At 43.6% G+C, this 27,898-nt stretch overlaps 1 protein-coding gene across 2 annotated transcripts in view; it reads right to left on the bottom strand.

Annotated features, from left to right (window-relative positions):
• Positions 1-27,898, bottom strand: part of RAPGEF5 (Rap guanine nucleotide exchange factor 5) — a gene marked incomplete at both ends in the record, with an annotated part of 259,218 nt that overhangs the window by 73,433 nt on the left and 157,887 nt on the right. The window contains 2 exons of one of the 2 annotated variants that reach the window (XM_080701542.1): positions 8,062-8,150; positions 8,577-8,695. In XM_080701542.1, the coding sequence (XP_080557668.1) occupies positions 8,062-8,150; positions 8,577-8,695 (208 nt within the window). The remainder of the gene's footprint in view (positions 1-8,061; positions 8,151-8,576; positions 8,696-27,898) is intronic. The other variant, XM_080701543.1, reaches the window with a different exon arrangement.

Below are 27,898 nucleotides of genomic sequence, written 5' to 3'. Positions count from 1 at the left end.
AAATCAGAGCCACTCTTTGGAAATATTATTGCATAGTTTCTCAAAGGAATTTAAAAAGGTTCCCATTAGACAGGGTTATATACAAACACACTTAAATCACCACCATCTCTGGCTGCTGAGCCTTGGATTCCAAGCTCAAGACCCCATCAACACTCTAACTGTTCTGTGAGGCTGAAGAAATGCAGCAGCTACGTAAGGTAAGGCGGCCAGCCCCGGATTCCTAGGTCCTTGGGCAATAGCTAAGGCATGGCGCTTCCAAGGTTCTGGAGGTCATCTACATGCCCTTCTGGGTCATCAGTGGACCTAGAAGCCTATGGTTCTCTGCCATACTTTAAGATAAAAGAAGGTAGAGGGCCCTCTGAACAGAGTTTTGTGATGAAAGACACTTCAGAGATCCTCTCAACCGTGATGCTCAATTGCTCCAAGTCTCTGGTTAGTTCATTAATGGAGCCCAGATCTGGGTGGGACCAATGACTCTAAAAGCCCATGTTAGCACTTTTCCTAATCTGCTGACATGTACTTTTTCCTTCCTTAAAACATGATTTTAGACAGAAGTCAGCATTCTTGGCTATGAGACCCAAGGACCATCAAGAGTATTCTGCAGTGAAATAGAACCTTTGCAAAAATCCAAATCGTTGCCGGGCGTGGTGGCACACGCTTGTAATTCCCGCCCTTGGGAGGCGGCGACAGGAGGATCACACAGGTTCGAAGCCAGCTACTCTGGCTTAAGAGACCCTATTTCCAAATAAAAATAGGTCTGGGAGTGTAGCCCAGAGGTAGAAGGGTTTCCAGGAACCCCAGTACTACACACACACAAAAAGTAAGCAATAACGAAAATAAACTATGTTCAGCAACTCAAGTTCGAATTTGACCTTTCTCTGTGAAGATAATGGCAGTGTGTTTCAGTTCATAGATGCATCCAGAAAAAAGATAGAAAACAATAAAGGGAAAAATTTCCTCTAAAAAAATAAATCCAAATGGTTCACTGTCTCATCACCTCACTCCAACAGTTGAAAAACCAAATAACTGTGCTGTCTAATTACTTCCTTTTCTCAAAACTGCTTTAATGGAAGGACTAACAGTGTGGTTTGTGAATTTTGAACTTGTCAGAATGCAGAGGCTCCAGGGCAGGGATGAACAGTCTGGACATCAGGACCTGAACAGGGTACAGGATGGAGAGACGGAGGAAAGGGGAAATGCTCCTCCTAGCTCTTAGAAACAAGTGTGTAGGCATAACCAGCAGCAATCTACATCAGGTAGTTGAAAAAAAGGGGAAAGTCAGGCATGGTGGCACATGCCTGTAATTTCAGCTATTCAGGAAGCTAAAACACAAGGATCACAAGTTTGATGTCAGCATGGGTAGCTTAGCGAGATCCTTTATCAATCATTTAGTCAATCAATCAATCAAAAACAAAAGGGCTGGGATATAGTGCAGGAGTAGAGAATTAATCCACAGTATTGAAAGACAAAAAGGGAAAAATAAATAAAACAGACCACAGTCGATGCTCCATTTTAGAGACTTTCAGACCTGGTTAAAAGTTAGCATCAGCTGGGAGTTGTTAAGACTAGTAAGCCTTAAGCCACGACTCAGCCAACTGAATCACATTTTCTGGGCACTGGCAGTTGTTTAAAAGTGCCCCAGTGTAGCTCGGAGGTACAATGCTCCTTGGTTCCATACCTGGTACCGCAAAAAATAAAATTAAAAAAATAATAAACAAAATAAAATAGTGCTCCAGCCACAGATAGGCTACACTGGTCAATTTGTTATATGACATTACAAGTAAAAAGAAAAGGGACTAGGGCTGTAGCTCAGTTGCAGAGCCCTTGTCTAACAGGAGGGTGGACTGGTCCTTTGCTAGCACATAAAACACACACACACACAAAACCATACACGCACATTACATATATATAAGACAATAAAATAATTCCACATGCGTATCAATTGCATAAAGTAACAGAAAGACTCACCACCATCTAAAATTTCTTTACCTACCTTAAAAAGATTTAGTCCTGCAACAGAGATTGCTGCTACAGGGTTATTATGGTCTAGTTCCTGGATGGGGAAGCCAGGACCAGACACCCAGTGCTATTCCAGAAATCCCAACAGGCAAGACGAGCGAGGAGGGGCTTCCCCTAAATTGTGCCCTCTCTCTCCAATAAGAAAGGCATTCCTAATTTTTCTCCATAAAAATCACATTAAAGGGCTTGTTATAAGCCCAGTGACTGTAGGGGTGAAGATAAAATGTTAATAGCAAACAAGGTGCCTGTCTTTTATTCAAGATTTTGTAAGTAGCTGGGTGTGGTGGTGCAGGTTTATAATCCCAGCATTTGGGAGGCTAAGACAGAAGGAAAGGGGTTTGCAGACAGCCTCAGATACTTAGTGAGGCTATTTACAACTCAGTTTCAAAAAAGAAGAATAAAAGTAATAGGGCTGGGGTGTAGCTCAGAGGTAGAACGCCCCTGGGTTCCATCCCCAGTACTGCAAAAAAAAAAAAAAAAAAAAAAGAAAAAAATAATTTTGTAAGTGCAATCAATGCTCAAGAAAGCTACTGATTTGAATAATGGACAGGCACTTCATTTTCTATTAACATGTTATCTTCACCCCTACAACCACTGAGCTTATAACAAGCCCTTTAATGTGATTTTTATGGAGAAACATTAGGAATGCCTTTCTTCTTATTGGAGAGAGAGGGCACAATTTAGGGGAAGCCCCTCCCCGCTCATCTTGCCTGTTGGGATTTCTGGAATAGCACTGGGTGTCTGGTCCTGGCTTCCCCATCCAGGAACTAGACCATAATAACCCTGTAGCAGCAATCTCTGTTGCAGGACTAAAACTTTTTAAAGGTAGGTAGAGAACTCTTGGGTCCTAGGGATGAAGTGAGGCAGTGCGACCTCTGGGCTGAAAGGCCGGCACTTTCAAAGTCCCTCAATCACAAGCTCTCCCTACTACGTGCGGCTGAAAGCCTACTATACCAACACTGAGGCGCCTGCAGAGTGCAGACGTTTCTACACCAAGGCATACTGACAGAATATACAGTGATAACCTCATAAAGTTAAAAGAAAAAAAAAAAAAGCATCCATACCTTGAAGAAATCAGGTCAGGATTAATGAGAAGCAACCGGCAGGCTTCCCTATTCCTACTAACCTGCCTGCTCGGCTTGCTTGTTTTTCTTGGAAACCTTTTCTCATAAGAGCATTGTCTTCAAAAGGATGAATAAGTAAATGGAACAAGGAAATGGAAAGTAACATATTTCCTCTTGTGTTTTCCATAGGGTAGAACTATCATAACAGAGACTCAAAGAGAAAGATCAATTCCAGGGGTTTTCTCTATATAATCCACTGGATATGTCTCTCCCCTGCTTTGAAAACAGAATTCATTATTATCTACAGAAGTGTCTGGAAGGCAAACCTGCGTTAACTTCTCTAGGGAGGGAAGGAGCGACACAGCGGCAGCGCCTCTGGACACAGGGAGCAGGGTGCACTGGGCGCTCTCTGGGCACCTCCACCTCCAACCCCTCTGCTCCCAACTCAGCCTTGCCTTCCTTGCAGTTCTCCAGGGCTGGGAATGCCCACTGATGTCTGCCCTAATTCTGGGAAGATGAAAGAGAGCAGCAGGATCTGCTTGATTTTTCCTTAACAATTTGAAATATTTCAAGTCAGAACCTGAACCCTGAAAGGAAAAGAAATCTTGTCTATCCCTTTCCACCTTCACAAGATTTACCAATAAATACCCAATTGCCAGTCTCCATTTTTCCTTTTTTTTTTTTTTTAATTTTTGTGGTATTGGAGATAGAAAGCTCAGGGACTTTCTATTCTCGGGCTACACTCCCAGACCTACTTTATATTTTATTTTGGAAACAGGGTCTCATTTTTCCATTTTTTAAGAACAAAGAACTATATGGGACAAAGGGAAAATTAATAAATTTAGATTACAATGAATTCCATTGTTGACTGCTATTTGGCATATAATTGCTAATTCAGAAGACTAAGGAAGATTTCAAAGCTGGCTGCAAAGAAAGATGCAAATGCTTGCTTTACTTGTTCCCTATCAGAATTATACATTCTTCTATTTGAGAATTTAGAAAATTAACTTACAGCTGGGCGTGGTGGCCCATGCTTGTAATTTCAGTATTTGGGAAGCTGAGACAGAAAGATCATAGGTTCGAAGCCACCTCAGCAACTTTGTGAGGCCCTCTGCGAGTTAATGAGACCCTGTTTTGAAATAAAAAATAAAATAGGCCTGGGGATGTAGCTCAGAGATAGAATGTCCCTACCTGGTTCAATCCTAAGTACCACAAAATAAATAAATAAATATAAAAAAAGAAAGAAAGAAAATTAACTCCCTCCCTCATTCCACTGGATTACTTCTCTGCCTGATCCGACCAGGGAGAAAGGGTCTGCACATAGAGGATTATGTAGATAAGGATGGTAGGTGTGTGCAGATCATTCACAAAAAATCATTAGTAGGTTGCTTTTAAGCATCTCTGAAGTTATTTTTGCTTTTAAGACTCATCTTGATTTGGTGATAGGATACTATATGAATTCTTGAATTGTTTCTGCTCTGTTCTTAATTTAAATCTTAAGTAGCAACAGATTGGGAGGCTGAGAAAGAACAGCCTCAGCAATGTAGCATGACTCTCAGCAACCCAGTGAGACCCTGTTTCAAAAACATTAAAAAAGGAGGGACTGGGAGCATAATTCAGAAGTAGAAAGCACCTGGGTTCAATCCCCAGTACCAAAAAAAAAAGTAGCAACAGAAATGAATGCTTTATCTCAAAAGGTCTGGCATTTTCCTATTACATTCAATTCAGTGAACTCTACCTTTTTGCATGCTAACATCAATTAATAATCATCTTGTCCCATGTGAGCACAGAAGGCCTTCTCAATTGGGGCCTTTATCTACATTTTCACAACTAAGTGTCTTTTGTAGGAAAGAGATGGGAAGATGCTTGCTTGTCTTGCTTGGTTGTTCTCCCCAGGCTCTGGGGGGCACAGGGATGTAGGAATGCAAGAATTCACAAGCCGCTCATCACAGCTCCCAGGCTCATTTATGAACACTCCCATGAACACTTTTCTCCTCACTGCCACCAGAGCCATGTGGAGGGGTCCCCATATGGCTCCAACCAGCCCCATATGGCTCCATCTCACTAAAAGGGACGCTCAAGAACATAAAAGTGCGGCGGTATACTTTTATTGCAGCCCCTTCTCATTTTCCTCCATCTGTCTTCCATATGGTTTATGCAAGTGTACTGGGCTCTTGCACAGAGGCCTCTTGTAATGAGGGTTGCCAACCCAACCAAGAAAAAGAACTAGAATTCACCTCTGTCAGAGTCAATTACTGTACTCAATTACTTTATCCTATTTGTTTAATATTCAAACTAGAACCAACTAATAATTACTTTCTTCAGTTTGCATGCAAAACTTTTGTTTTCTAAAATTTTACCAACAGAAATCACCGAGAGCTTCTCTGTTTATATTTCATCCACGTACTGTGTTCTGCTTGAAGATTCAAAAGTTACGTGTGATTTCCACTTAGGTGTCCTTTCATATCATTCACTGTCCCCAAAGTTGACTTTTTCATTTTCATGAAATTCTTTGATGAGAAGGAACGTTGCTATTATTCCCCCCACCCCTGCCAATGTTTCTACAAACTCAAAATTTCACATGTGTCCTCCCTCAAACTCAAAGGAAATGAGCAGGAGCCAGGTGAGGTTCACGTTGATAGCCCCCTCCTGTAGCCCTCACTGAGATAAGGACCATAAGACTCAAGCCGCTGAGTTCTGATTCTCTGCACTTTGTGTGCACTTGGCCGAACTGACCCCAGGGTTGGTATACTTGAGAAGAAAGCTGGAATAAAAATCACTAGGCATCATGTTCATCCCCATTTCCAACAGGAAACAATTCCTGGCATTAGTGACAGTAATAAGCGTGATTTGTCATCACCAGTGTTAAGTAGGGAGTCTGTTAATGAGCACCTGGGCCATTTTTTCAAAAGTAAGAGAATAGGCTAAGGGGTTCAGTGGTAGATGTTTGACTAGCCTACACAAAGCCCTGGGTTTGATGTCTGTACTGCAAAAGAAAGAGAGTGAGGAGAGAGGAGAAAGAAAGGGGGAGGAGAACAAACTGATGACAGGTAAAAAGAAGAAAGACAATAATTATTAAATATTATGGATGCTTTTGGAGCAAAACTCAACCCCTTCAAAGCTCTACCACATTTAAAGTGTCCTGTCCTTTTCATGACAGGCAACTTGACTGCATCCTCGTACAAACTACTTGTGCAAAGCAGTCTACAGACCCGTGTGTTGGAGATTATGCCCAGGTTCATGATAATCAATCCTGTGAAGCAGAACATGGGAGCAGTACTCAAATGCACAAAATATTAATCTACAGACATACAAACACAACCCAGCAAATGCCACAAGTATGCACTTTTCTTTCAGCTTATTTGTTGTGTATTAATGACAGATATTGATTTCCCCCCTATTATATGCCAAATACAGTATTTACTTGCACTGTGAAATCAACAATAACATTATTGTGGCCAGGTGTGGGCGCACATGCTTATAATTTCAGAACTTGGGAAGTTGAGAAATGAGGATCACGAGTTTGAGGCTTTGGAGACTTAAAGGGCTGGGGGTAAACTGAATGCTAGAGTGCCCTTGGGTTCAATCTCAAGAATTCCCTCCCCCCCCCCTCCACATGCACATAAATGTTTTTGCAGGATACATACTTGGGTCACTTACTTTTTTTTCTTTTTATATATTTACATATTTCACACATCATTGTTTATTTCTTATAGTCTTTTTTAATGGAATATAGATCCAGACACTCATATTCACACAAAGCCAGAGAAGCTGGGTGCAATGGCTACACATGTGTAGACCCAGCCACTCGGGAAGCTGAGGCAGGAAGATCAAATTCAAGGTAATCGTAGGCAACTTATTAAGACCTTGCCTCAAAATAAAATAAAAATAGGGATGGGGATGTAGCAGAGGGCTTGCCTAGAATTTGTGAGGCTCAGGGTTCAATCCCCAGCCTCCCCCCCCACACACACTATACATACAACAAAACACTACTGGAAGTTAGGATCTAAGGAAACTCTTGCTCCCTAAACTGGTATTTCAAAGTCCCTCCTATTTGGTAAAAACCCAAGTAGTTACTCTGCACTACTACACCTACAAGCTCCCTTTTCTTGATGCAATCAGTATTGCAAATTGTGAGCATCACAGGTGCTCTGGTAGCAGCAAGAGGTCCATTTTAGGCAGGGGATCAAAAGTTGCGAAATTCAGGCTACCACCCGAGGCCTACTTGCTGCAAAAATTGCTCCAAGCTGGAACAAATTACAAATTCTAGTTAGGAGAAGCAAGGACTCTCCCTTCTGTGATAAAGGAAATCATGGATAAGCCATTTTGTAAATGGAATAGTAATTGTTTTCAAAAGTGCATGGATGAAAAGGCTAAATGGTATTTATTCTCAGGTTGACCCAAAAGGGCAAGAAGTCTGATCGATACGGCTCCAGTGAATTGCAGTTTCTGGTCTGGAAAGCTCTGAGTATCACGTTCTGCACCCGGAGGCTTCCTCTAAGCTGCAGTTTGTCAGCCACTTGGAAAAAAAGCAGAAGTTACTGCTAAGCATTAGCTGCCAGGTAGTTGCAGTACTGTAGACAGGAGGCCGCTCTGGGCTGAGCACTTCCCACAGGCCAGGTGAACGCTGCTAACCTCCCTCCCCTTGCGTTTTTGGTTGCACAAGGCTACTGAATGGTGGCCTCTTGCTAACTGCCTGTAGGTGAGATTTGGTAAAAATTACTAAAGAAACAGAAACATATGCCAACATATCATTCTCTTTGTACAACTACTTCCCAGGCAGCTGCCTGGAAACTCTATGTGTCCATTTACTGGATTTAAACAAAACAGCACAGGAGGAAGGGAGAGGCACACAAAACAAACGCTATGCATCCCACCCCAGTGTCAGGGGCCGCGGGACCCTCGCCCGCCCCCGGGGACACTGACAAGGGCATCATCAGCTGCGTGCGGGCGGGGGCGGGAGACGCGCGCGCCTTACCTGTTTCTTTGTCCTGGACTTCCTCCAGGTGCAAGTCATTCAAAAGGTGCTCCAAGATCTTCTCCGGGGTCCCGGACACCACCACGTATCTGTCAGAGAGCAGAGAGTCCACCGAGTCATCCTCGGTGGACGACTGCGAGCGGCTGCTCCATCCGTCGTCCTCATCCTCCTCGTCGATGTATTTGAAATAAGGCACATCGAAGGTCGGCAAGGGCAGCTCTCGGTCTGCGAGCGCCGCGGGATCCTTCCTCTCTAGGTGAGGGTCAAAGACCCTCAGCCGGGAGCTGCCCATGGTGAGCCGCTGCTAACAAAGGCATCCCCTAAATGCTCGGAGATCCTGCCATCCCGCTCCTTTCACTGGGAACTCGGTCCATCTGGCTGCTAAGAGCTCTGCAGTCAGCTAGAACGCTGGAGAGGCGGGGAGAAAGGGGGAGGAGGGCGGAGGAGCACGGGGCGCGCCGCGGGGGAGGGAGGAGGGGGCGGCGGGAGGAGCGGGCCGGGCCGGGGGCTCTCACCTCCAATCGCTCTCCGCGCCCCCCGCCGAGGGGGCCGGGCCACAGCACGGCACTTTCTTCAGCACCAGGACGGTCTGGTCGTGCTCTTTAACCTGGACCGTCGCCACTTCATCATCTTGCTTTAATTGTGGATGCGAGTGATGGATTGGGAGAAGAAAGAAGGGAGAGAAGGTTAGAAGGGCGCTAACGAAGCTGCTGTTCCCGGGGTCGCTTCGCAGCACCTTTTCTTCAACGATTCAAAACAGATCTGGAGTGTGGCCAAGAGTCTCCAAGGGTACAGTATCCAGACTCGAGTTCTTTGGAAACATAAAGGACTTAGGGGGGTAAAAAAAAACGTAGGGGTGGAGAGTTGGAATTCAAAGAGTCTATTTTAAAAACTACCTGAACAGAGAATTCCAAGTTCAAAGTTTCAAAAAGCACAACATACTACATGTATGTGTACTATTGTCTCTTTTACCTGGCTGATGTTTATTAAACGCTCTTGTAAAGTTGGAAAATCATATAAAACATACAATATTTAAACATGAAAAAAGGAGCACAGCCTGACTTTAAAAGGCAGTCAGAACACGACCCATTCCATCATTCAGGTAATGTTTTTCCTTCCGGCTCAAGATGGTTTTCAAATTGGTCATGTACTTGTTTTACCAGAACACAAGCAAAAGTGGATCTCTAGTTAGAATCTCATCAGGGTTGAGATGTGGGCGTCCTGGGTGACTGCACTGAGTCTCTTCACTTCAGTCCCTTTCTAAAAAGGAGAGAAGGCTGAACCATCACTCATTTCTGCACACGCAGCTCCCACAGCCCAGAGCCAGTGTGGCCGCTGACTCGGCTCAGACACCGAGGACACTCCCTGCTGAGCCAGCAGTGTGGCCCGGACCCTGGGGGTGAACACTTCCAGAGGGCTTAGTGTAAAACTCTCCCAGTGTGCAGCACCCAAGAAGCACAAGGCAGCCCCAGGAAAAGAACCACGGCATGCTCGGAAGAAAATCTAGCTTCTTTATTTCTGATGAAAAAGGTTAAGACAAGATAAGTAGGTGTAGGTTACACTTTAAAAATGATATCACCTCTTTAAGAAGAAAACATGTGATAGGATTTTTAGTAAATATCCGCTCCTGACAGAAAATCCTACCTATAATTAGGTGCAACCATAAAGGAGATTATGCTTACCCCACCCCCCATGGATAAAAAGTGCCACATCCTTGTGCCTCATTAATTGCTTCTATGGGCAATCGGAGATGTCAATGTATCTTATCCACCTTTCATAGGAATAGAAAGGACTAATCTTGTCATAATTGCCAAGTGAACCACGCCAGTGATAAACCTGTGATTTCAACTCCTGGTGTCCTGATTTCTAAGAAAATGTAGTGACCTAGTCACTTATATCCTCTCAAATTTTCTTAAAAACAAACAATATTGGTCGTTCTAAACAACACTACAGTTTTATGATCATTCTTTTTTAATCTTTTAATGGCAAATAATTTTACTACGTAAAACGGATGTATTACATTTCAACAAGGTCAGACGCACAGTCTCTGTGGCAATTAATGTTGGATATTCATTGTTCAACTCCCTGAGGATGGCAGTGTGACTCCCGGAACATGAATACCAATGTGTAATTGCTATCTTTCATTTCTCTGCAGCAGTCCTTTTGTTATCCATGTGGCTCACGCGAATAAAGTGGCTAGAGAGAGAGGCATATATTGACCAGAAGAAAAAAAGGAATGGGGGTCTGGGATCCTGAGACACAGAAATGGACAAATAATTCTGTTATTTGAAAGGACAAAAATCTTTCCCCGGGGTTCCTCTAATCGTAAGCCAATACTCATTTTATATGACCCGCTGTCATCCTGAAGTCCGTTTACACTCTATGTGCACGTGATATATAGCGTTATTAACTTCTGAGAGCCCCGCACATACATATGGATGGGAAGGGCTTCTCTGATGTCTGTGTAACTGATGTGTATTACATGGCTGTGCACACAGCAGCCATACTCTGCTGGGCAGGGGAACAGCTGAATCCGATTGATGTACTATCAGTAGCATCTTATGTCATTGTAATAGGTTCCATTTTGGAAACCTCTTAAAAATAAAGAAGAGAAAAAATTAGAAGAATCACTGAATGAAGGGAGATGTAAATTATCAAACGCTGCCATGAAAACATAGTAATCCTACCTATGTATTATGTTTGGCTCTGAAGAAGGAAATTAATAAGAGAAATACCATATTGGAGGTTCTGGGTATAAAATTTCATTCCAAGACTTGCTTGGTTAAGAGTAAAAGTATTGGACTGAGGATGTGGCTCAGTGGAAGAGTGCTTGCAGGTTCAATCCCCAGCAAAGGGAAAAAAAGAGAGAAAGAAAGAAAAGGAAAAAAAGAAAAAAGAAAAGAAAAAGGAAAAAGCATCATAAGTAATTATTAAAAATATGTTCACAGACATATAGTTCATGAAATGCAAGTAAAGCATTAAAACACTTGACAGTCATTTTTCAACAGTGAGGGTTTCCTTTGCATAAGATGCTGTACTAGACAAGTGGCAAACAAAGGTGAGTAATACAAGTATCCTGCTCTTAATCAAGGTAATAGACTTCATAAAGACCTGAGAATAATTTGATGAGCACCTTAAGGGATTGCCGAGTGAGCCGAGTGTGATGACACACACTTGTAATCCCAGCATTTGGGAGGCTGAGACAGGAGGATCCTGGCTCATGGAGCCTCAGCTACTACTTAGTGAGTCCCTCTGCAACTCAGTGAGAAATAAATTCCTGTTTCAAAATAAAGAATTTTTAAAATGTAGGGCTGAGGGTGTAGCAAGGAGGTAGAATGACCCTGGGTTCCATCCCCAGTACCAAAAAAAAAAAGAATAAATAAATAAATAAATAAATAAATAAATAAAGATGTTGCTGAATGCAAGGGACAGATGAAAACAGAGAACCCATAAGATTGGGAAGTCAAAGATAACTGGTAAGCTAGGTTGGGAGGCTGAAGAATCATGGTTCCTGGACAGCCTCAGCTACTTAGCGAGGCCCTTTGAAACTCAGTGATGAAAAGTTGGGTCCCTCCTCCCCGTGATCTTGCAGCGGAACCCCAGAAGTCAGAAGCAGAAATATCGTGAGACTCCAGGTGCCTCGACACTCCAAACATCCGAGAGAATCGGCATGCCTATAAAACGGCGGTGCCTCAGATCCGCCACGTGACTCAGCCGGCAGATCAGGACTGTGCACAACTCTCCAGACGCGTGGCCCATCCGTCCCTTTCCCCCGGCCGGCGGACTCTCCGGAGGGTACTAGGGTTGGGTCCGAATGAAACAGTTGTCTCTGATAACCTGGTTGGTGTTTTTACCTCCCTCCTAAACCCCCTAACTCTATTTTCAACTATTCAAGTGAGACCCTGTTTCAAAATTAAAATGACTTAGTAGCAGGAGGTAGAAGGGCTTCCAGGAACCCCAGTATCACACACACACACAAAAAGATAGGGCTGGGGGTGTAGCTCAGAGGTAAAATGCTCCTGGGTTCCATCCCCAGTACTGCAATAAATAACTAAATAAATAAATAATAAATAAATAAATAATAGGCTGGGCATGGTGGCGCATGCTTGTAATCCCCGCGCTTGGGAGGCGGAGACAGGAGGATCGCACTGGTTCAAAGCCAGCCACGCTGGCCTAAGAGACCCTGTTTCCAAATAAAAGAGTATAAAATAGGTCTGGGAGTGTAGCCTGGAGGTAGAAGGGCTTCCAGGAACCCCAGTACCACCAAAAAATAAAAAATAAACAAATAAATAAAATAAAATAAATCCTAAAAAAATTGTGTGTGTGTGTGTGTGTGTGTGTGTGTGTGTGTGTCTGTCTGTCTATATAACTGGTACCTGAGAGAAGGAGAAAGCCGCCATTCAATAGGAAAGGATGTGCAGAGGAATGGTCATCTTGAGACCGAGTCTCATTTCACACATATGATGTTTAGTGTCCCCAGAGAGGGAGGACCTCCATTCAAGATAAGTGGGATCCTTAGCATACTTGACAAAAAGAATTTCAGCATGCTCTAGACAGGTGTAGATTTATTTAGGGAAGCAGATATATATTCACAAGAGAATTTGAGCTATCTCAAAAGAGCAACTTTTCGCAGGATAAAGAAAGGAACACACAATCAAGGAAGAATGCAGGCCATCTCCAAAAGAAAAGACAGCAACCTGCAGGTGTGTGGTGTTAAGATTTATAAAGGGGCAGTAGCTAGGCTCAGGACTTGAGGAGGGTTCCTGGCTCTAGAAGGGTTCCGAGACTCTTACACCAAATTTTCTAGTTGCCCTCAAGTCACTTTCGCTGGCAAGGGCACAGTCAAGGGTGTGGGCCTGGTGTAGGTTAAAGACTTGAGCTGGGTCTCTTAACTCTGGATTGCTTATTTTGCATTTCAAAGTTTAATGGGAATTTCCTGCATTCCAATGGTGCATTGAGCTTCACTTCTTTTGAAATTGAGTATTTCTTTTTCTGGATTCCCCAATTCCAATCTCTGAACTGATAAGACATCACACGGTAGGTGTTTAGCAGACAGTTACAAATAAAATCCTAGAAGTCTGGACAAAGGTCAAAGGTAGAGACAAACTTGTGGATTATTCAAGTTTTGGCAGTGGATGAGACTGTGAAGTGGGGACAGGAAAGAGCGGGGGACTATGAAGGATTTAAATGACAAAGAGAGTAAAGTGAAGCAGAGGGGGACCATCCGAATTGTGGGGAAACTACTGAGACCAAGGGGACAAAACCAGGATAAGAAAGAAAGCCAGCCAGCAGAGCCACGGAACAAGCTTGCCTGACCGTGTGAAGTCTATGAAGATGGTCTGAGGAGGAGGACCAGCCAAATGAAGGGGAGCAGTCCTGGGACTTTCCTTGTGTAGGGGAGGAGTCAGCTGGAAGAGGTTACACCTCGGGGAAGGCGGGGAGGTGGGAAGGGACGCGCAGAGGAGCTGACAGAATGAGAATCACCACCGGAGGGTCAGGCTAGGAAAGGGAGAGATTTCTCCTTTTCAGACAGGATCAAATGGCTGAGGTTGTAAGCTAAGGAACAGGAAGTACAGAGATCACACGAGACAGTCTCTACTGTCTCAGTAGAGTAGGAATTGAGACATCTTCCGGGAGGAGGGGTTTGGGGTGAAGCTGGTGGCCTAAAGAGGCCATTATTGGAAAAGTGGCTTTGGAGAGTGGAACTGGAGATAAACCAGCTCTGGAAAAGGGAATTGCCAGGCAGCTCTGTAGGCTGCTGAGGCTGGGAAACACACGTTTATGGTTTGATGGCTTTCTGCTTTAAATGCACAGGAGCCTTGGGTGAAAATAGTGAATGAGGAGGCCCACCTGGGACCAAATTATCCAAGGGGAGGAGTCCAGGCTACAACTCTGCACCAGGAAAAGAACTGTCCCCACACACTGTCTGTCTAGCTAGGGAAGAAGCTGAGGAATTGTGGAGACTCTGGGGGAGAGGGGCTGAACACCACTCTACACACGTGCTAAGAATACAGACTCTGATGACGGATGCAGACATCTACAGAGGAGTAGTTCCCAGTGGGGAAGGCTAAGGAAGAGAATAGCAGCCCCAGCTGTTTTTTTTTATTTTTTATTTGGGGGGTAGGGATATACTAGGGATTTAACTCAGGAGCATTCTACCTCTGGGCTATACCCCTAGCTCTGTTTTAAAATTTTTAATTTTGAAACAGGGTTTTGCTAAGTTGCTGAGGCTGGGTGTGATCCTTTTGTTTCAGCCTCCCAAACACTGGGATTACAGGCATGCACCACTATGCCCCGCATATTTTGGGTTTTCACCATGGTTCCAGATTTACAGCTCCCTATAATTTCCCAAGTGACTAGAGCATTAAGAGTATCTTTTATTAAGGTATTTGGCCTTTGGTCCTTGGTTCTAGAAGCAACTCCAGAAAAGGTTCAGAGTCTTTTGTTATTTAAGAATCCCCTTTCCACCACACCTGAGCTTATATTAATTATGTCTGGAAGGTCTTGGTACTCTGTTTGACCTGATTTCTTAAAAATCAACCCCAGACCACACTATGTGACCACGATGGAACAGAATGGAAACACAGCCACGCAGCCACAGAATCTGAACACAGCCAAACCATGGCCATTGTCCACCCCACAGAACACCCAAAGTCCAAATAATATGAACCACTGCTGCTTTTTTTTTTCTCCAAATGACAGCTGTAGCTTTGTTCTATTCTGCCCTCTCTATAGGGAGGTAAGATTTAGTAAGCTTAAGTCATAAATTACCCGTTTCTTGACCATATCTAGTCCAGAGCAAAATCCCACGTCCTTAAGCCCTACAAGTCCTCTCTCCTGACACCCTCTTACTGAAATGCCCATGGTTTCTTTTGTGCGCATCTCAAGACCCTCACTGCAACCAGCACTGCCTCCGCTGTCCACCTGCAGGATGGTTTGGCTGGAGGACACTGAGAGACGTAAGATGCTGCCCTGCCGCTGGCAGGAGTGATGATGAAGGCAATAGTAATGGAGTTACAGATAAGAAGCAGCCCCCAGTCAGGGTGACAGGAGGTTACCAGAACATTCCTGTCAGTGGGGGTGGGTAAAATTCAGGAGACAATTCCATCCTCCCTTCCTCCTTCTTTGTACTGGAGACAGCGCTCAGGAACATTCTACCTCTCAGCTATGTTCCTTTTTAATTTTTGTGTTTAAAAATTTTTTTAAATTGGTGCATTGTAGTCATAGATCTTAATGGGCACAAGACAGCAGAGGCATACATGCACATATCACCCTTTTTATTTTTGAAACAGGGTTTCACTATGTTGCTGAGGGCCTCCTAAGGTTGCTCAGGCATCCTCAAATTGGTGACCCTCCTGTCTCAGCCTCCCAAGTCCTGGGGTTTTAGATGTGCACCACCATGCCCAGTTCTATGCTCTTTCTTACCTCTACCCAGGATGCTGAGCACTGGTGTGCACACCTGCAGCTGGACCCCAGATCTGCAGAAACCAGTTCTTGTCCCTCCTCTTGAGGGGACAGTAGGCAGATTCCTCACAGCTGTGCTGATGGGGCATTATTGAGATGAATGGGAAGGTGAGGGAGGAGGAAGCTCAGAGATAAGCAGGTATCCTCAGCTAGAGTGAGGGTAGCATAGTGACCAGAGAGAACAATTTGCTCTCAGAAATCCAGACCTTCTGAACAGAGCCTATCAGGAGTATGACAGACCAGGGCCTCCAGTTTCCTTGCTTCTCATCTTTGCTCAGTTCTCTGGAAAAGCTGCTCTGTTTCTTGGTCTGGCTACACTGCTATCTTGCATACGAATTTTGAATACACAATAGAACCAGTAACCACTTCTGACTCAGACTGACTTCTTCATCATGCTCATAGTTCCTACTTCCAAATCAAACTTGTAGTTTCTTTCATTTATTTACATGAAAGACAGACTTATTTTAGAATGAAAATCTACAGTCATAAAATACTGACTTTTTAAAAGGCAAGGTTGAAGCTGGGCATGGTGGCACATGCCTGTAATCTCGGTACTTGGGAGGCTGAGACTCATGGGGATCATGGGTTCAAGGATAGCCTCAGCATCATAGCAAGACTCTCAGAGACCCTGTAAGAGCCTGTTTCAACACAAAAAATAAAAAGAGCTAGGGATGTAGTTTCAAGGTAGAATGCCCTTGGGTTCAATCTCTAGTATGTATGTATGTATGTGTGTATGTATGTGTTTCTATTATACATGTGTATATATGTACATAGGTTATATACATAAACCTACATATACTTGATGCTCATGGATTAGCAGGTCCTAATGTGTACAATCCTGAATGGAGTTTCTGACTGTATTTATATATATTTATATTCTCACCAATCACTAGCACTACCACGAAAGAGGAACTTGAGGCAATTTTTCATGCCTGCCAGAATTGTCTCACTACTTGCTTGATTCCCTATTATCAGAGACTATGAAAAAGATTCCTTCCCTGAGCATCCCATACAGCCACACCGGCATCCTGCAGGGCACTGCAGGCATCTATGAGCTACGGCATATATAAGCATATACCTGTGTAAGGGTCCCTAACTGAGAGTTCATGGACAGGCCTCAGGGACACAGAGAAGCCTCTGACGGTGCATGGGATTTTCATGTGTAGGCTTCTTTTTTTAGGCAGAGTCCAGAGTTTTCAGTCTCACTGAAGTCTATGCGCCCCAAAAGGTACAAATCCTTTCTTATTTGGAAACTCATACCCTTATCACCTCATCTAGGGAGCCTTCTTTGATAAGACTCCTTTCACTAATGTCCTCTATCCAGATGGGACGTCCAAGAAGCCCTGTTGTGATTCTTGTCACCTGGCTTGATGACCTCTGTCTGCTTTCTCTTTATCTTCCCCTATGTGAAGGCACAGGGACTGTGCCTTCTATTTCTCCAACGCACGGGCCAGGGCTCAGCGCATGATACTCATTTGATAAAGATGTACTGACTGTGCAAAATAACGAGCAATCAGGGAGTAAGCAAATTGTTTCTAAAAGACAGAATTCTCTGTCACAGGGCTCCAAGGTCACCTTCCCAGTGAGGCTTCCTTTGCCTCCTCCCCTCAGCCACTTTCCTTGTGCACTGCCCGTCCCCTAAAAAGCTGCTCTGAACTTAATGTACTGCGCTCCATCTCTTGAGTTCTAGCGAACTGAGCTTCCATGCAACCAGCATTTAAGAGGCCGGGTAACCAGCAGGGTGCCAGGAAGCCTCACTAACTGCTACTGTCCCCTAGTCTCTGACACAGGAACAACAACGGCAGGTGGCTCTAGCATTTCAATCCACAGGATAAACCATCACCTGGACAAGATGTGTCCTTACACCTCGAATCTCCCCTTCCCGCTCCATTCTCCCCTAACCAGGGCCCTCAGTACTTCTCCCACAGGCCCCCTGTGCCTCAGAATCACACAGGAGAGAACCTCACAAATGGAGAATACCAGGAATCACTCAATTCTTTGACAACAGCAGTCAAGAAGTCATACAAGGGCCAGGCATGGTGGCGCAGGCCTGTAATCTCACCTACTCAGGAGGCTGAGGCAGAGGATCACAAGTTCAAGACCAGCCTAGGAAAACTGGCAAGACCCTGTCTCAAAAAGTGGGTGGGGGTGCTGGAGGTGTAGCTCAGTGGTAGAGCACTTGCCCAGCACAAGTGAGGCCCCTGACTCATGCTGGAAAGTAATTGTACGTGTGTGTATACAAATTAATTTATATATTTACATATGTAATATATTATAAATATAGAATAAGTATATATAAAGAGAGAGAGATGCTAACCAACACAGAAAGGCATTTATACCCATTAGGTTTTTCTGCTTCCTTTCATCATACAACTTTGGCTTGATTCTTATTCATCCCACAAAGTCCACAGCAAGAATCCCTCCAGGAAACCCCTCTGGCTCCAGTCTGATCTGGTGGGCCTATGTGACCCAGGGCACTGCGCAGATCCTTCTGCCTCGACACTCTGGGGAGCACTGATTGATGTTTTTCTGTCTTCCTCAAACTATAAGCTCACTTGCAGGCAGGCACCATCCCTTCTTCCACCTGGGAATCTCAACAATCGGTCAGGTCTAGACACTTCACAGATATTGAGTGGATACTTACAGAATAAGTTAGTAAACACAAAGGTGAGTGGATAAATGTGCATTCTAAATAGGAAGTTCAGAGAATAATACCTTAAATCTCAAAGAATAGCCTTCCTTCCTTTCCTTCCTCCCTCCCTCTCTTTCTTTTTGGCCCTGGGGATTAAATCCAAAGGTACTCTCTTACCAAACTACACTCTCAGCCCTTTTTTATTTTTTTCTTTGAAAAAAGGTCTCACTAAGTTTCTAAAGCTGGCCTTAAACCGGTGACGCTCCTATCTCAGCCTCCTAAGACCTGAAATTACAGGTGTGCATCACCATGCCTGGCTTCAAATAATAAATTTTAAATGGTCAAATCTGATAGGGCTGAAAGAAGGGACATTTCCTGAGAGGCTCCCTGTCAGCAGGGGTCATCGCTGCTTGGGTGGTGGGTGGCACTGGCCTGCCCTGCTTTGCATCTTGATCATCAACTTAAATGACCTGGCTAAACTGGGAAGAATAGCTAGCATGCTTGTCAAACTGGACAATGATAAGGACAGACGAGGGGTTACATCTCAGATCAAAATCACCTGCTCACATTCAGGATGCTGGCTTGAGTGGTACAAGTAAACACTATGGTATGCCAGTTCTGGGTCTTAGCCATGATCTAAGATAAGTGTTTTTGCAAAGTATGAAACATCACACAGTTATTAGTTGCTGAACAGTTACTAGTTAATGTAACCTTTTCCCACAGCAGTAGAAGTAACCACAGCTTCAGAACTGAGGAACCAGTACTGTTGGATGCAAAGACAGACCTACCAGGAGTGAGCCACAGGGAAAATCAGCCACCACAAGACAGATGAACCTATGACTAACGCTGCCTGAGGATTTACCATGTGGCAGGCAAAGCTGAATATCCACTATAATATGTAGTCATTACAATGATCCCACGAGGTAAATACTATAGAAACTACAGTTTACAGATAGAGAATGAAGCACATAAACAGAGTAGCTTGAGCCGGGCGTGGTGGCACACCATTGTAATCTCTGCGCTTGGGAGGCTGAGACAGGAGGATCGCACAGGTTCGAAGCCAGCCTTGGCTGGCTTAAGAGACCCTCTTTCCAAATAAAATATAAAATAGGTCTGGGAGTATAGCCCGGAGTAGAAGGCCCCTGGGTTCTACCCCTAGTACCACTACCACCAAAAGAAAAAGAGTAGCTTGACCAAGAAAGTTCATAGAGCAAGAAGATGGTAAGGCTGAGACTAAACAAAGGCTCCACTCCAGCACCCATAAGCAGAACCATAGATGTCCCCTAAGTTGGCCAATGCTCATTATTATAGACTACAGCTATCAGTGCAGATTTAATTAATTTCCCCTGGCACTATAGCCAAAGCAAGATGATCTGTGTGGTGGACCAGGCAACAGGTGTTATCAAGACAATGGTGAGGCTCAAAACTGCTAGGGTAGTCAGTTTGGGTCCCGAATGGTCGACCTGGTTTGGGAAAGCTGTGCAGAGAACTGGATTGAAGGGAGGAAAGTGGATAGGGGTTTAGCATGGTGCCAAGGCACAGCTCAACCAGCTCGGGTTCAGCGGAGCTCAAGACCCAGCAAGAGAAAATGAAGTGCTGATAGGAACTTAGGCAGGAACCAAGGTGGGAACAGAGTTACACATGCAGGGACTAGACTTACAGGAAGCCTCTGTGTCTGGACTCATGTCTGCCCATACAACTGGGGGCCCAGAGACATATGAGTCTGTAAGCTGCCTTGGGCCTGATGCACTCCAGCAGTGGGCACTGATGCTGTGTGGTGGCCCATGCCTGCAGTCCCAGGGAGGCTGAGACAGATTCAAAGCCAGCTTTAGCAACTTAGTAAGACTTTCAGCAACCTAGTAGGGCTCTGTTTCAAAACAAAAAATAAAAAGGGCTGGGGGTGTGGTCTGGAGGCAGAATACCCTGGGTTCAATGTCTAGTACCCCCCCAAAGTAGGCACTGATATGTATACTTTAAAATTATTACTTTCATATTATATAAATTTTGATTCAAAAGAGAAAGAATAAAGGAGGAGGAGCCAAGCAGAGACCAGGTTGTGGACGTGGAGATGTGCTGATGGTGTACATAGGACTCTGTGCCAAGGAGCCACAAGGGGTCTGAGAAACATACCCTGGGAGTTCAGTTCAGGTAGCCAAAATGTCTAAGATAGCTCGGGTCAGAAATGAATGACTGCAGGTTATTTCCACTCTGAGCTATCCTGCCTTGTGGAAGAGGGAACCCTGGAATTACTCATGATGTTCCCGAAAGGTAATTTTCCACTAGTGGGTGGTAAGATAAAGGAGGCTGATTGTGGCTCAATTTAAGAACGCACTAACAACAGAGGTAGAACAAGCCTTCTCTCAAGCTGGGGCAGAGCCTGACAACAACACTACCAGAACAAGTGAGATGATTCTGGGTTGAGAATGAGGGGGAAAGCTCTGCAGCCTTTCCAGTGCTAACATACCTACAAAATTCATCTGTCCTGATTCTGCTTTTTTCCCAGAAGCCCAAAGCATTGACCTCCTCAGTAGGAGGAAGGCATGTGATCTCGTAGTTAGGTTATCTCTATCTTTTATTACGGAAATTCAACCAAACCACCAGTGCCCACATCTATTTTGTGCTGTACATGTGGGTACAGCAGAATTGGAATACTTATCTGAAAAAAAAATCTCTGGCCCCAATGAATTTTGTCTGAGACTAACTTTCATAGAATTTGCTGACAACATTATCATGGAAAAACAAAATGTAAAAAAAAAAAAGAACAAAATATATTGTTAGTAAATAGAACTGGTTAAAATATTTAAGTGGGCAGATGTGTGGCAAGGTGAGCCATTAAGATTATCAGACAGCAAAGGCACTGGCCTAACAAATACATCTTCATACAGGTTACCCTGTTGGAAGGAAAGTAAATAATGACAATTAGTTCTTTATTTTTACACTATACTTATTAAAATTAATAACTCAAGACTGTTGGGACTAATAGGATTCATCATCCCCAAATGTACAAAACCCAGGTAACACCTGACTTTTTAAAGGTATGAAAACAAACAAATTTATTATGGAAACTGATTAGACACCCACCGAAAACCAGTGAACACGACTGGATAGAACTAAGCTTCCATCTGCTAAGGAAGAGCTGCAGTAACTCTCACTACCTCTAAGAATTATCCTCCTATAAAACAAGTTGTTTAAGAATCCTAAAAATAGAGCAAGCCAAAGGACTTGATGCTGGAACAACTTCCGTTAGTGAGCCGATGGCTTGAAATACAGTCAGTGACTTTTTATCACAGGAATATTTCAATGTGCTTTATTAGCTTGATGGGTCATCCTGGATACTGGCAGAAAAGGAGGCCCACCACGGTGTACCTAGGGTTACTCTAGGGTTTTCAGAGTTAATGAAGGCGCTACTTATAGAAGCATGAGGAGGTTAGAAGAAACTAAGCAAAAATAGTGAAAGATATATAGGTAGCAAAGAAGGAATTCACCACTTCACCACCAGTGTGCTGGAAGGGCTAAGTAGAGGTCAGAGTGAGGACTGGATCCTTCAGGAGAGAGCTGGAGGTGGAAAAGAGAGGCACCAAGAGAGCTGCAGAGCTGCAGGAGCCCATGTCTCCCATGGACTGAGTCTCTTCAGGGCTGTAGGACAAGAAACCTGGCTTGCAGCCTAAAGGCACAGAGCAGAGAGAATGGAGAATGGAGGAGAGGATGCAAACAGGCATACTCCACATTCCATAGTCTCAGAGGCGCTTGTGTCAACTTACACAGGCTACACCATATGGGTCCTGTACTCCCTCTTCCTGCTGTCAGGAAAACAAGTCCCAAACCTGCAAACTTTGGAGTAGGGTATGTTAGCATCTCCCTGCTCAGCTCAAGCCAATTTCTACATGCTTTAATGTCTTGACTCTTTTTTGCCTAACACCCACATCAGTTTACTGTAACTTAGCTCTTATAGCTGGCTCCACACCACACTTCCCACGTGACTTTTGAGAGCGGTTACTCAATCACGTAGGCAATAATGTTTTTTTTTTTTATCATAAAAGCTCATTCTCCCCCCATTTTATGGTCCTGGGTGTCGAACCCAGGGGCATTCTACCTCTGAGCTGTACCCCTTAGCCCTATTTTATTTTTTATTTTGAAATTGGTTCTCATTAAATTGAAGAGGGTCTAAGTTTTTGAGGCTGATCACAAACCTGTCATCCTCCTGTCTCAGCTTCCCAAGTATTGGGATTACAAGCATGCCAAGACACCCAGTTAAAAGCTAAAATTTAAATACTTCCCTGAAAGTCCTTAGTCCCAACATAAAAGTTCCTGGTCAATGGCCAGACTTGGGAATGGGAACAGGAGGCAGATGAGGGAGGAGGAATGGCAGGGCTAGTTCTACATTGACACCAGCTGCATGGTAATAGGGGCTGGGTCTGATCCATTTCTTGTTCCCCCTACCACCCGGAGCAGTGTCCATTAAATGAATGAGTGGCCTGCAGTGCAAAGAAGAGGCTGCATGCTATAGACTGGAATAGTTCAAGATCAAGGACAGAGAAGTCAGCAAGTCAAGGAGGCAGAGGCTCAGCCCTAGAGGAACCCAGTCCAGAGAGCAGTTGGGATAGAACAGGGAAACTCAGGCCTGAAGGCTACAGAACAAAAGGTCAAGGTTGAGGCTAGGAACCAGTGCTCTATACCCTGACCTGGGCAGTCTGAGTCATGGCCACAAGTCAACCAGAGCAGAAACAGAGCTTGATGTTGACTCCACGGACATTTGAGCTACTTCTCATCCAGGGAGAGACAGGTCCTCAGACAGAAGCCAGGTTTGTAGCTACAGACGCGGTCTCAAACTATACTGAGCAAGTGGGGATACAAGAGTTTGCCTTATCTAGAGCCAAATCCTGGCAACTATTGTTTAGCTATTTTGCCAGAGGAAAAAAATATACTCCTCAAGCCCCAAAGCATCATCTGTCATATAAGACTTTATCATCCTTCAGAGTATACACACACACACTATATATATATATATATATATATATACCAAGCCAAAGGTCTACCATTTTCCCAACCCAACTACCTATCAGTCATCAATGACTAGATAAATGTTTAACAATCCACATGCCTTACCCAGATCCTTTCCACTCCATGTCAAAGGTTTACTCCATTTCTTTCTATATCATGGATAATAGCTAATTCTTTTTTTTTTTTTTTTTTTTTTTGCGGGTCTGGGGATGGAACCCAGGGACATTCGACCTCCGAGCTACACCCCCTGCCCTATTTTTTATTCTTTATTTTGAAACTGGGTCTCACTGAGTTGAGAAGGGCCTCACTAAATAGCTGAGGCTGTCCGCGAACCGCGATCCTCTGGTCTCAGCCTCCCGAATGCTGGGATTACAAGCGTGCGCCACCACGCCCGGCTAAGCCAATTCTTAATAGCAAAAAACTGTGCTCAGATGACAGCATTTGGCCTGAATCAACTTAAACTGATTGCCAGCACAACAAAGAAAGGACTTCCTGGGTCCAAATTCTCAACGTGCTGCTTACTGGTCTTGATCAAGCTGGCTTGTCTTGATCAAGTCGTTTGATCTCTTTGAGCATCAGTTTTCTTGCCTATAAAATGGGATAACACCTATTTTGTGTGGTGCTGGGGACTGAACCCAGGGGCATTCTACCTCCGGGCTATACCTCACCCCAAGTTTTTATTCTTTATTTTGAAACAGGGTCTAAGTTGCGGATGGCCTAAGTAGCTGAGGCTGTCTGTGAACATGGATCTTCCTGCCTCAGCCTCCTGTGTACTGGGATTACAAGCTGTACCACTATACCTGGCTGATAACACCTACTTGATGTACTTAGTCCAGTGCTGGGTGCAGAGAAGCCCTCAATAACCAGATTCAGAAAAACACCCAGACTATACTGTAACAAAATGCCATGCAAATATATCAACACCCAAGTGTTACAACATTGGATCTGTATCAGGGCCTTGCTATAATTTTGCTCATGTATAGGTATATATAAACATCAGCCAAATTAAAAAAAACACACATAAAAAATTTTTCAGTTGAAGTAGAAACCATTCCCTCTGGTACTATATGAACTGCTCATGGACAGAGGGCATCTCAAGAGTCAATTATAGAGCTCACTGAATTTGGAGGGAAGGAAGTTTAACACCCTTCTGCTAGGGGATGCTGAAATGGACCGCTTTTGTGAGAGGGCAGACTGTTTCTCTTGGGCAGTCACCATACCTCTCAAACCTACATCTCAAATGCCAAGACACACACACCTCTAGAGACCAAACTCTAACAGAAGGGAGATGTGGACGAGCAGGAAGCTCTGATTCTTACCTTTTTCTTTTTTTTTATGGTACTGGGGATTGAACTGCAGGAGTACTACTAAGCTACACCTCCAGCCCTATTTTTTTTTTAAACAGGTTGGGTTGATGAGAGTCTTACTATTTGCTGAGACTATGCTCGAACCTGGGATTCATCTGCCCCAGACTTTGAAGTATGGGATCACAGGTGTGAGCCACCATGCTGACCATGCTGGGTCCTGAGCCCTATGTTTTTAATTTTTATTTTGAAACAGGGTCTCACTAGGTTAATGAGAGTCTCATTACTGGCTGAGGCTGTCCTCAAACCTGCAATCCTACTGCCTTGGCCTCCCAAGTACTAAGATTACAGGTGTGCACCACCACGCTTGGCTGACTCTTACCTTTATTTTATTTATTTTTTATTTGGTGGTACTGGGTGTGGAACCCATAGGATTCTCCTATTTCCAGGCTATACTCCCAGACCAATTTTATATTTTATTTGGAAACAGGGTCTCACTGAGTTGCTGAGAGCCTCACTAAGTAGCTGAGGCTGGCTTCGAGCCTGTGGGATTCTCCTGTCTCAGCCTCCCAAGAGCTGGGATTACAAGCGTGCGCCACCACACCTGGCTGACTCTTACCTTTATAAAAATAAAATGTCTGGAGTCTGTTAATGCTATCCTTCCCCTTGGTCTTTGGGTGGCATTACTGACAATCTGCAAGGGACTATTCTCATCATTCAGTGCCATCATAACTAGACAAGGACAGGAGAGAACCAAGCAGCAGCATACAAGGCCTGCCCTCAGCCATGGTCAGTGTAAAAGAAGCAGCAGAGTCTGTTGCTCTCTGTAGCTGTCTGTTCCAAATATGATGGGTATTTCTTTGTACTGAGACATATGCTTGTCCTGGTTATTGTAGCAGGTCCAAGTGAATATAGGAGAGGTTCTAAGAAACCAATATAGGAGAGGAACTAAGAAAACATTGAGATTACCTGAGCTACTTCCTACCTGCTTGCTGAGAACCAAGGCTCTTCAGCACCTGGACATCTCTAGGTCCAAATAGCTCGGGTCAAGGGCAGCTGGGCACTGCTTTGTGCCCACACTCATAACCTGATACAGGCCTACTTGAAGGTACTTCAAAAGACAGAGGTTATTTCAAATCTAAATTCGATTTTTTGGCATCTTCTGACACATAGATGAAGAAAGGCAAAAACAAAACAAAACAAAAAACAACAATCAGGACCACTGGAGGAAAAGTGCATGTCTGTCGGTACCTGGAACATGAGAGCTTTTTTATTAGCCCCCGGCATCAGATAGACCCCATACGATGCTCCTGACAGACTCCATCAGGCTGGGATTTATAAAATGAAATGATGTATTGGTTGAAACAGGATTTTTTTTTTACCTTTCTTGACTTGATGCCCCCCCCCCAAATACAACATATTTAACCCAAGATTTGGAAAAAAGGAAATTAAGAAATCTGAAATCTTGTTTCCCTGAAGGTTTTACAGAAACAATAAATATACATGTACACAGAAATACCTTCTAGTTTTCAGGAATTCTCAAATCATTTCCTATGTATGTGTGTGATCCATGCAGTCATTCCAAAGGGTTAATATCAATACTGACACTTCACTAGCAGCCCAAAGATGGAAAAGAAAAACCTACTCTAAACTGTGACCAGGACAAAGTTTCTACAATCTAGTTGCAGATACACTTGTCACCTGGGATTTGGAATAATTCATGGTAGCAGTTTTATAGAGGCTTTTAAAAATCTGAATAACAAGAGGGCAGAGCTAATCTTCAGAGCAGCACTGAATGGCTAGCCATGACTGGCTTTTGTGGCTTTGACTTCTTTCAAATTCCTCCAATAGGAATGAAAACTCAGTTGCATTTGATAATGCCTACTGATTAAGTGAAGACCTAATTCAAAGATTGAAATTAATTTGAAAAAGCTAGTTCTTTAATTCTGAAAAGACCCAGGAAAAGTATCCTTCAAACTTACAAAGGAAGTAATGGGAAAGATGCAAGAAACTTTTTCTAAATCTCTCTTGTAGTTGTGCATGAAGTTATGCTTGTGTGTGTGTGTGTGTGTGTGTGTGTGTGTGTGTGCGTGCACGCACGGGCACGCATATGTGTGCACGTGAGTTTAAATCTTCAGAAGGCAAAGCAGGAATGAAAGGCAGCTCTAGTATGGATGTAAGTTATGGAATAAAAACTTCCTAGTTACCATAGCAACTGCCAGATCACAGGGAACGGGTGCAAGGAGATACGAGCATCTTAAGCAAACACTGGTGTTTGTTCATGTTTTATACATTCCTGGGTGTTTTGAGAGAGGCTCATCTTTAGTCTCTGTGGTAACCATCTCAGAAACTTCATTTCACAGTTGGAAATAAGACTAGGGGAAACATAAGACACTATGTGATTCCTAGTGCATTGTGGTTACAGAAAATCGGTGTTAAAATGGGTTAAGATAATTTAAAATACAATGAAATATTACCAAAATGACTTGAAAGTCAAACAAGCAAACAAACAAAAACTAGGAAGTAAAATGGAAGAGTTTAAAATAAGACAAAAAATTGACTTTAAAGTATGAACCTGGGAAACATTTTATTTCCTCCACAAATGCCTTCTTCACCAGATCCAGTCCCACAAATGCTGTGTGAAGGTCTAGTGTCTGATGCTAGGAATGAAAGTTTAAATAAAACATGGGGACTGTGCTCACAGAGTCAATTCTTCACATGAGAGATAGATAAGAGATAATAAATAAGCACTTTAAATAAATAGTGGTTTGGAACTAGGCTGTGGATAGTGGTTAGTTAAGGCACCCAGCCAACAGCAATAATGAGGCCGCTGTCTTGGTATTTACAAGAGTTCAAGGCAATTAAGATCTACTGTTTTCTTGTCTAGATTTTGGGATTTCAGATCTCTTCCCTCTTTGGGACATTCTGTACTCGGAAAAACAATTCCAAATATTTAACAACTTGACTTGAAATATGGCTTCAATACTCTGATAACAGAGACAGTTCTAGCTGGATATGCTAGATCAGCCATCTGTTCCACATCAACACCAAAGAATACATTTTTAGACGTTCTATCCATAGGAGTATTTTTAGAATATAAAAGAACATAATGCTTCTTGGCCTTGATAGGCATGTTCAATTAGAGCAAGGAAAAGTTACTTGAAGCTTCCTGAGCAATCGATTGATATCCATTATAAAATGGTGACATTTCCCCAAAGAGTCCAAGACTCAACAATATGGATGTTGCTGAATTTGGGGAGACATCTTCGATCTTGAATATCTTAATTTAACAAATGAGAAAACTGAAGCCCAGTGAGGTGAAGTGACACTAAATCTGGACTAAACATATTTAACATAAGAGGAAATTTGTGAACAGAATTTCAATTTCTTCCAGAGAAAATAATTTTTTTCATTTTAAAAATTCTTTTTCTTTCCT

Source organism: Muscardinus avellanarius (assembly GCF_963383645.1).
Source record: "Muscardinus avellanarius genome assembly, chromosome: 9".
Lineage (NCBI taxonomy): Eukaryota > Metazoa > Chordata > Mammalia > Rodentia > Gliridae > Muscardinus > Muscardinus avellanarius.
This window is presented reverse-complemented; position numbering and strand designations above follow the sequence as displayed.